General features: G+C 48.7%; 1 protein-coding gene across 1 annotated transcript in view; it reads left to right on the top strand.

The window, feature by feature from the left end:
- The first annotated feature begins 884 nt into the window (after positions 1-884).
- Positions 885-10,627, top strand: part of Akt2 (AKT serine/threonine kinase 2) — a 34,726-nt gene continuing 24,983 nt past the window's right edge. The window contains exon 1 of the mRNA XM_035449238.1: positions 885-1,015. Coding sequence (XP_035305129.1) covers positions 970-1,015 — 46 coding nt within the window. The 5' untranslated portion in view covers positions 885-969. The remainder of the gene's footprint in view (positions 1,016-10,627) is intronic.

Below are 10,627 nucleotides of genomic sequence, written 5' to 3'. Positions count from 1 at the left end.
AAGGGCCCAGCTGGTGGCTGCCCACATTTGTCCTCCCCCCCTCTGCTCAGGGAACCTGAGACTCAGCAGCAGCTTCGGCGTCCCTTAGTCTGTTGGCTGTTAGTCCCTGAGGACAGATGCAGAGGTCTTGGAGAAGGGACCAGAACCTTGGTCAGACCCCAGGACTGGCCTGTAGGCTCCGGACAAGTGTGTGTGCAGTAGGTTCCCTCAAGTGCTAGAGCTTCTGCGACTTGTGTTTTCCTCATTGTGTGGTGGGAACAGGGAGGAAACAGAAGCTGGGGATGATACGGACTTCCCTGTACTTGGGGGAAGCAGTACTTTGTTTGCTTAAGGTGGCAGGTTGATTTGGAAAGACATGAGTGTGTGCATGAGTCTGTCTGTCTTGGGGGCAGGCAGATGCTGGTGGCTTTGAGCACACCCTAGGTGCCCAGGGCTGTCTGATTCATCCTGGATTACCTCAGTGCTGGGGCGTTGGGGTGAGGCGGGAGGTGGGGCTCCAGCTCCCTTGTTCTCTTCCTGTGTGAAGGGAAGAAATTTGATTTTTGATATTTTTGTTTGTTGTTTGTTTGTTTCTAGACAGTCCTGGAACTCACTCTATAGACCAGGCTGACCTTGAACTTGCAGAGATCCATCTGCCTCTGCCTCCTAAGTGCTGGGATTAAAGGCATGAGCCACCACCTCATGGCTTAGGGAAGACTTTGGTGCAGAGCCTGTACACATTCGGCTCTTTTGGGACCCATGTTTCTCCCTCAGGATTGGGCCCCAAGGGAAGAACTCTCCCTGGCTCCCTGGCTATCCCCGCTGCCTGGCCAGCTACAGAGTCAAAGGACCTCCGAACCCAGGATGGGCCCCCACCCTCACAGCTCATCTCTTCTCTCTTGTAGACTGTACTGTATCCGAGGCGCTTCCTGCATGTCCTGCTGCCCTGAGCTGTCCCAAGCTAGGTGACAGCGTGTTAATGCCGCCACCATGAATGAGGTGTCTGTCATCAAGGAAGGCTGGCTCCACAAGCGTGGTAAGAGCTCACTTTTGCTGGCTCCACAAGTGTGGTAAGAGTTCACTTTTGCTGGCCCCACAAGCGTGGTAAGAGTTCACTTTTGCTGACCAGTCTGTGTGTCTCCCTCTTGCATGCACTGTGGCCCTGGCAGGACACCCTGAATGAGCCCAGCTAAGGTTTCAGGTTCTGCATCTTTGTTGGTGATCTCATTCATATCCCCATCTTATAGATGAAGAAACTGAGGCTTAGAGAGGGGTAGCCACATAAAACTCAAGTGATAGTCAATGTTTGTTTATGTAATAGTCATGGATTGTAAGGTTCTGGGGCCTTGTGGGGGACATGTTCTCCTGGGAGTGATAACACGGTCAATAGACAGAGTGTAAGAAGTGCCGTGTAAATGAGAGAGGTCAAGGGGCCGGGCAGAGACCGGCTCCTGGGGAGGCACTCTGATGAGGTGACAGTGAACAGCCTGGAGAAAGTGTCCCATGGGAGGGGCAGAAAGGACAAAGACTGAGACCTGCATGTGCCCGGTGTTTCTAGGAACATTGTAGCTGGAGCGGAGTGCGACAGAAGCTGGGCTGAGTGGACTCAAAGCCCCACCAGCCACAGTCCTCTTTCTGCTGGGGACGAGGAGCCTGGGACACTGAGAGCCAGGCAGGACCTAGTCCAGTTGTGTGACAGGAAGCTGAGGTCCCAGTGAGGTCATGGATAGAGAAAAGACTAGACCTTGAGAGCTCAGGGTCCCCTGTGCCTGCTGCAGATGGCATGTGACAGTAGGAGTCAGATAAGGAAGCGGCATGTGCTGAGAGTTGGCTTTGTCACTGCTGGCCTTCAGGGACCTTCTCCTGGACAGGAAGGGTGCCAGGCCGGAAGAAACTGGTCCACAGACACTTCCATTCACTCGGGGCTTAGCTCAGAGAACGGCCCTGAGAACAGCGGGAGCTGTTCTAGGGGGCTCTGAGAACAGTGGGAGCTATTCTAGGTCTCAGAGACACAGTCAGCGATCCCATCTTCGTGGTGACGTGTGACATCCTAGGGGAGGTTAGGTGTCCAGGGAGAGCGTGTATCCAGTGGTGGCCTATACTGTGAGGAGAAAATGAGAGGAAGGTGGGTTTGAGGCTTACACTGGGAAGCCGTGCTGCCTCGGTGGTTGGTGGTGGCTTCCTGGAGGAGCAGAGGGTCCCATGGTTCACAGGCAGTGGCATGTGGGTTGCAGGACAATCAGGGCACCCTGAGGGGAGTGAGAGGGGCACATTTGCATGACAGACAGCTGGTGAGAGCCTGTCCTGCCATCCCTGGCCACAGACGCCAGCAGTCACATGGAGCGAGCGGGCGAGCGGGCTGCTCCTTAGAGCCCGCACAGCAGCAGAGGAAACCCCATTTCCTGCTGCCCTCACTGCAGGTGGCATTTGTGGCACTCCAGCCCCTCAGACTGTCAAATGCAACCATCCACATTGACACCTGACAGGGGGCCTTGGCGCTGCCACTTCCTTTTGCTGTGCCAGTGGGTAAGCCACACACACCACACCACCTGTCTTGGGCCTTTGTTTGTTTGCTTTTTTGTATCGCAGGCTGATGTCAGTGTTGCACTTATCTTCCTGCCCCATCCTCCCCAGAACTGAGATTACAGATGTGACCTCCTATGCTGGGTGCTGAGTCTGTGAGATGAGCTAACAATCCAGGCGTCGGAGGTCAATCAACCCCCTTTAAGCAGGATTTTCATGTGGTATATTTACTATGCTGTCTTGATTGCCTCAAGACATGGCTGACATATAGTAGGTGTTCAGCCAACAACGGCTGAATGAATGATTGGTATTGTATGCAATGGCAACTGTGCTGGGTGTGCCGGGCTGTTGGACTCCTGTCCCTTGGCTGGAGTTTCCCTACACTCACTGAATTAAGGTCTTAGGACCTTTGAATGGTGGGGGGGTTTTTCTCTAGCCCAGACTTGGCTGACAGAATGAGTCTTGGCTCTGGCTCCTTTGGGGGCCTTATGTCTGTGTTTGTGTGGTAAGGGCTGAGTTGAATTGGCTGCTGGCCTGTCCTTGTCTTTTGTCTGGCTCGCCTGCCTTGAATACACAATGTGTATGCACACAGGTGTACTCTTGTGGTCATCTGAGTAGTGGCTGGCAGAAAGAGGGCCCCGCTGCCCCCTGATATCTGGGCATCTGTGCTAACCCATTCCCATCCTGCTGGTTAAAATAATCATTGCACTGGTTTCCTCCCAGTCTGCCAGGTCTCAGGCTCTGCCCCAGGTAACCTGTGTTGTTGAGTTTTCGCCAATGCCCTCTCAGGGCAGACCAGCAGCAAAATGATTGCCAGGGGCCTTGCACAAGGCAGCAGAGCTAAGAGGGACCCTGGCCCTGTGATACCAACTTGCCTGGGCTTAAGGCCTGGCCTGCATGTGTGATGCCTCTTTCTTACCAGCAGGGTCTGGGGGTGTGACTGACTGATGTCTGACTGCCATCAGATCCTGTTTGTCACTTGGCTTTGGCCATCTCCACCACTGGTAGTGGAGCTGTCTGTCTCTCTCCCCTGCTGGCGTGGAGGCAGACAGCATTGTGGTCGGGGGTGAGCTCTGGATTCCAGTGCCAGCCGTCTCAGAGAGCCAGTCCTGTGATTCTTGCACAGAAGCGAGCCTCTCGGACTCCGTTTTCTCATTTGACTGTGAGGATGAGACTGTGAGGTTGCTTTTTTCCTTTCCCTGTAGGTTCTTGTTGCTAAAGTGTGGAACACCACAGATGAGGGCTGGCTCATTAACTCACCCCTGCCAGTATCCACATAAGGAAACAGCAGGACAGTCTGCAGCATCCTGCGTCCCACCCAAGCTCTGGCTGCTGCTGCTTAGAGTATTTCTTGTTGCTGTTCCTTCCTGGTTTTGGTTTTGGTTTTCCTTTTTAAAGGGTTGGTGTTGCGGATCCCAGTCCAGGGTCTTGTGCGTGCTAAGCAGGTGCTCTTAAGCTACAGCCCCAGCTTTTTCTAACATTTTTCTTTTTTTCAATCGAGGTGAAATTTCCATCTTATGAAATAACCCTTTCTAACTTGTATAATCGAGTGACCTTTAATACATTCCTGGTGTTAGGTGACCACTGCTTCTCTAAAGTTCCCGGATACTTCATCGCCCGCAGGAACGCCTTGAACCCACTCTTCTCAGCACTGGCCAGCAACAGTGCTTCCCACTTTTATGGGCTCACCTGCTCTAGACACTTTACAGCGCTGGGATCATGAACTAGTTGGCAGAGTGGTTATCTGGGTTATGCCTATGTCAGTGCTTCAGTCCTTCTGTATAAGATATGTTTTCTAGGTATGTGTAGTTGTGTAGTTGTATGTATGTAGGCATGCATGTTTTCTATGTGTGTGTAGTTGGCTGGTTGTATGTATGTAGGCATGCATGTTTTCTATGTGTGTGTAGTTGTGTAGTTGTATGTATGTAGGCATGCATGTTTTCTATGTGTGTGTAGTTGTGTAGTTGTATGTATGTAGGCATGCATGTTTTCTATGTGTGTGTAGTTGTGTAGTTGTATGTATGTAGGCATGCATGTTTTCTATGTGTGTGTAGTTGTGTAGTTGTATGTATGTAGGCATGCATGTTTTCTATGTGTGTGTAGTTGGCTGGTTGTATGTATGTAGGCATGCATGTTTTCTATGTGTGTGTAGTTGGCTGGTTGTATGTATGTAGGCATGCATGTTTTCTATGTGTGTGTAGTTGGCTGGTTGTATGTATGTAGGCATGCATGTTTTCTATGTGTGTGTAGTTGTGTAGTTGTATGTATGTAGGCATGCATGTTTTCTATGTGTGTGTAGTTGGCTGGTTGTATGTATGTAGGCATGCATGTTTTCTATGTGTGTGTAGTTGGCTGGTTGTATGTATGTAGGCATGCATGTTTTCTATGTGTGTGTAGTTGGCTGGTTGTATGTATGTAGGCATGCATGTTTTCTATGTGTGTGTAGTTGTGTAGTTGTATGTATGTAGGCATGCTTGTGTATGTGGTATTCGGAGGCCAGGAGGGGACATCAGATCCTGCAGAGCTGCAGTCACAGGAGAGGTGAGCTGACCAGTGTGGGTGCTAGGAACCTATCTGGGTCTTCTGCAAGAGTGGGAAGCACTTTTTAACCACCGAGCCATCTCTTCAGCCTCTTCTTCCTTTTTCTAGCCAAATAAGTGATGGGTACTGAACATTTTAAAAAACTCATTCTTTGAATATACATTGGAGTCCTTTTTTTTTTTTTTTTTTTTTTGGCTTTTCGAGACAGGGTTTCTCTGTGGCTTTGGAGGCTGTCCTGGCACTCGCTCTGGAGACCAGGCTGGGCTCGAACTCACACAGATCCGCCTGCCTCTGCCTCTGCCTTCTGTGTGCTGGGATTAAAGGCGTGTGCCACCACCCAGCTATTGGGAGTTATTTCTTTCTTTTGGCAGTTGTGAGTTGATATCAATCAGAACAAAATGTATAATATTTTGGATACATGTTTTCCAATCCTTTTTTTTTTTTTTTTTTTTTTTTGAGACAGTCTCTTTTAGTCCAGTATAACTTTGAACTCCTGATTCTCCTGGGCATCTCTTAAATGCTGCTACTCCTGGTTTTTGATTTGTTTTGCTTTATCATAGTTCCAGTTTGCATTTTCCTCAGTGCCCAAGATGTGGATGGAGAGCCTTAATGTGCTTGTTCTAGCTTTTTTTCTGCCCCCTGCCCCCACAAGACAGGGTTTCTCTGTGTAGTCCTGGCTGTCCTGGAACTCACCCTGTAGACCAGGCTGGCTTTAAACTCACAGAGATCAGCTTGCCTTTGCCTCTTGAGTGCTGGGATTAAATGCGTGTGCCACCACCACCTGGCTGTGCTTGGTTATCTTTGGCGCAATAGCTGTCCAGGTCCTTGACCTCTTTAAAACATGGGCTCATTGCTCTCTTATTGAATTATAAGAGTTGTTTATATATCTTGGATACTAAAGTCATACTTGAAATAATAAACATAAATTAGGCCAGGTGGTTGTCTAGCCAGCAAGCTCTAGGACCCTCCTGTCTCTGCCCGCAAGATTGTAGGAATTGCAGGCATGCCCTGGTGCGGGCTTTTTATGTGCACACTGGAGACGCACACTCGGGTCCTCATTGTTGTGTGGCAAGCCCTTTACCTGCTGAGTCAGCTCCACAGCTCCCGCTGAATGGAATTTGCCTCAGTTTGTTTTCCTTCTTTCTCTTTTAAAAATATTTTGTTTTTTGAAGATTTTTTAAAAGTTATTTTTAGTTGTGTGGGGGCAGTGTTCACAGGAGTGCAGGTACCCTTGGAGGCATCAGATTCCTCAGGACCTGGAGTTACAGACAGTTGTGAGCCACCTGATATGGGTGTTGGGAACTGAACTCAGATCCTTCGGAAGAGCAGCACGAGCCATGTCTCCAGTCCTTAGTTTACTTTCTGTTGCTGTGATAAAGGCCACAAGCGAGCAATTTAGGAAGGAAAGGATTTATTTCAGCTTAGAGTCGCAGTCCATCATGAAAGGACGTCAGAGCAGGAGCTGAAGTGGGGGCCAGGGAGTAATGCTACTTTCTAGCCTGCTTCCTTCCGCTTGCTGAGCCTGACCCCCTGCCCAGGGTGGCACAGCCTGCCGTGGGATGGGCCCTCCCCCATCTATGGTTAATTAAGAACACTGCCCGTAGTCTGGGTGGAAGCGTTTTTTTTGTTTTGTTTTTGTTTTTTTTTTTCTCAATTTAGGTTCCCAGATGACCCTAGTTTGTGTCATGTTTACAGGAAACTAACCAGTACAGAATTTTTTATTTTTCTTTTTTGAAGAATATTTATATTCAGCCAGGCATGGTGGCACATGTCTTTAATACCAGCAATTGGGAGGCAGAGGCTGGCACATTGAGTTTGAGGCTAGCCCAGTCTATAAGTGAGTTCCAGGACAACCAGGGAGGGCTACAGAGAGAAACCCTGTCTCAGAAAGCCACAAACCAATTTCTTTTGAAAATTCACATTTTATGTGTATTTTGGCTGCATGCATGCCTGTGTACCATGTCCATGCAGGGCCCACTGGAACTGGAGTTTCAGAACATTGTAAGATGCCATGTGGTGCTGAGGATCGAACTTGGGTTCTCTGGAAGAGCAGCCAGTGATCTTAATTGCTGAGCCATCTCTCCAGCCCTCTTTAAAAAAAATTATATATATATATATATATATATATATATATAATATAAATATATTAATCTTAATATGTATATGGAGGGCTGGAGAGATGGCTCAGCAATTAAAATCACTAACTGATCACTGATTAAGGTTACTATATTATTAATATTACATATATGTATGTATATATGTGTGTATATGTATATACACACATGCACACATACATACATACATACACCAGCTGAGTTATAGCCCAGATTTTTTGGATTCTTCTGTGACTTTTCACTATGTAGGATCTTGATTCCTGCAAGTATAGTCTCATTGCTTCCCTTTCAGTGTGGGCACCTCTGACTTTTTGGGGCCAGAGAACAGTGATTGGCTCCCTTGCCTTAGACCCAGTGGTGCTTCAGCTCCTTTGTGGAATGGAGCTTCAGTTGGTCATGACCAAGTAGTAAGTTTGCGCGGCAGTGGTGAAGCAGGCGTCCTGGCATTGTTCCTGACCTGGGGAGCTTTCCGGTCTGCTGTGTGACAGTGACAGCAGCACTAGCTTTACTAGCTTTTCTCTGTTCCCTTAGTTGTGCGCGCAGAGCACTCCCCTTCGTTCTGTCCCGGCGTGGGCGTGGCGACTCCGCTGGTGGAAAGCGCTGTGTCCTATCGGATGAGCTGTTTGCTACATTGATTTATTTTCATACACTCAACTACTTCTTCTCCAGTCTAGAGTTCTTTCCCTTTTATTTTTATATCTAAAAACCTGAATTCACGGGGAGTTGGTCAGCTTGGCTCCTTTCCATTTGTAGCTCTCTGGGGGAAGCAGACTGGCATGTCCATTGAACCCAGGAACCTTTTTCTTTTCTTTTTTTTTTTTTTTTTGGCTTCCTTCTTCCTCTGATCATTTTCCCGCACCCGGTTCAGGAAGCCGTCAGCTTTTAGAGTGCATCATACGCTCACTCCGTACGTTAATTCTCCTGGCAACAGCCCTGCCCAGAGCTTGCTTGTTTGTAGCAGTGCCAACAGCATGCTGGGTGACATTGTAGACTCTTCCAGTTTTGCCATGGTAACTTTTGTGGGGTGTTCCTTTTTGAGCACTTCCATCCCTTTGATGTCTGCACAGCCTCCCTGTTTGTACATTCCCATGTAAGTGGCCAAGGGAGCAACTCTGCACTTCCTGAAAGGCCTGGAGAAAAACATTAGTGCCTGCCACCTTTCCCTTTGTGTTTGACATTCTCACAAGTGACTGGAAGATGGGGGCTCCGACTGATAGCTGAAAATATATTTACTTGGTCATAGTGTCCAGTTTTCTTTTCTTCTGAAACAGGTGGTCCCTGTGGTGTGCAGGCTGGCTTCAGATTCACGAGGCTGTCCTGCCACAGCCTTCTCAGAACAGCCAGTGTTACAGTCAGTTTTAAACTATTTGGTTTAAGACATGGTCTCTCACTCTGGACCAGGCTGCCCTGGAACTTTCCACATTCTTCCTGCCTCAGCCTTCCAAGTGCTGGGCTTGCAAGTGTGAGTTATCATAGCTGGCTTTCAGTTTTAGACACTTTTTACTCCCCTAAAAAGGCCTTCCTCAAATTGGTTCTTACATTCTCCAGGCTCCTCCTCTTCCCATTCCAGGCAACCTTTAATGCACTTTTTATCTCCATAGAGTTAGCTATTCTGGACATTTTAGATAAGTGGGCATATATAGATGGATGGATGGATGGATGGATGGATGGATGGATGGATGGATAGACAGACAGACAGACAGACAGACAGACAGACAGACAGACAGACAGATTCTGCTGAACTTGGGAAAACATGTCTTACGTTAGAAGCGTCACACTGTGAACACACCTGACACTCTGGCTTCTCCAAGCATCACAGTGTAGTCACACTGGAATGGCAGAGTTTTGGTTGTGTGCTCTTGTGATTGCAGGGCTGACTGGGAGCCCCACACATGAGAGAATCCTGCTGTTTATTGCCAGTCTGAGAAAAGGTTAATATTCAAAATGGGAAATCTACTTTCTGCAGAATGCCTATCACTTTGACACTGTCACAAAGTCAGAATGGCCCTCAGATGTGGTCCTTGGTGACTGATTGGCATCTTTGCCTTAGGCAGCAGTGATGGTCCAGCTACTCTGTAGAACCCAGCAGCCTGTTATTCCTATTTGTGACCAAATAGTAGCCCGTCATATGGGCCCAGCAGGTTTGTGATGGGCATTTGGGACGTTTACACTTTGAAAACACATGATTGGTCTGGGGAGATGGCTTTATGGTCGAGAGCACTTTCTACTCTTGCAGAGGACCCAGACTGGATTCCCAGCACCCACATGGTGGTCCACACCTGTCCACAACTCTAGTTCCAAGAGATCAGCACCTTCTGCCTCTACAGGCACCAGGCATGCACGTGGTGCCGATACAGCCCCACATAAAGTGAAAATATTTTAAAAATTAAAATCATAAAATTAAAAACCCCACAAAATAGGTGCCTTGGTGTGTGTGTGTAGGTCAGAGGACAGCTATGGGAGTTGGTTCACTCTACTGTGTCCTCAGCACCCACCAAGCCATCCTGCTGGCCCTATTTCTGCTTTTTGTGTGTAGTGTATATATGTGCAGAGGGGTCCTTGGGTGTCCTTTGGGACTGGGTCTCTTACTGAACCTGGACCTCGCTGGGTTTTGGTAAAACTAGCAACCAATGCACCCTGGCCATCCTCCTGCCGCGTCTTTCCCCTGTCCTCCCCAGTGTTAGGTTACAGGAGCATGAAGCAGTTCTTGACTTTTATGAGTGCTGGGGATCTGTACTCCACTTCCCATGGCAGGTCTAAGCAAGACCGCTTAGCCCTGAGCCGTCTCCCCAGACCACGTCCCTTATTTGACTGTTACGGGTATGTTTGTATGTGAATGTGCTTTTCCATACATATGTATGTATTTTTTTTTAAATCTTTTTATTTATTTACTTATGGGGGGCGGGGTTTCTCTGTGTAGCTCTCTGGCTTTCCTGGAACTGGCTCTGTAGACCAGGTTGGCCTCAAACTCACAGAGATCCACCTGCCTCTGCCTCTTGAGTACTGGGATTAAAGGTGTGCGCCACCACGGCTCAGCTCTCAGAAATCTTTTAAGGAGTGGGTCCTTGGGGCTTGTTGGCTGTGTTTATGTGTGCACCCATGAGAGGGGACTTGACTATTCACTCAGGAGAAAGGGAAGATATCAAGGGTCCTTGGAGGGTGGGCGAGTGTTTTGGCTATGTTGATAAATAGCAGCCTATGGGACTTGAGTGTTTGGAGGCCAGGCATCCCTTCGGACAGTCTTTGCTGGCAAGGATAGTTTGCTACTGCCATCAATGCTAAGGCAGCGGTGCCCTGGGACACTGTTGCCGGCGCCTTCCTGCCAGGCATGACCTGTGGATCACTTGGGCCCAGCCCAGTGCCCCAGCCTGCGTCAGCAGATGCCACCTCCATGGCTCCCCTGGGAGAGACTCATCTACCCGTGTGCTGCCCCCATGAGTCATTGTCACCCTGGGCTGCCTGCCTGCAGG

The sequence above is a fragment of the Cricetulus griseus genome, chromosome 9 (genome assembly GCF_003668045.3).
Source record: "Cricetulus griseus strain 17A/GY chromosome 9, alternate assembly CriGri-PICRH-1.0, whole genome shotgun sequence".
Classification (NCBI taxonomy): domain Eukaryota; kingdom Metazoa; phylum Chordata; class Mammalia; order Rodentia; family Cricetidae; genus Cricetulus; species Cricetulus griseus.
This window is presented reverse-complemented; position numbering and strand designations above follow the sequence as displayed.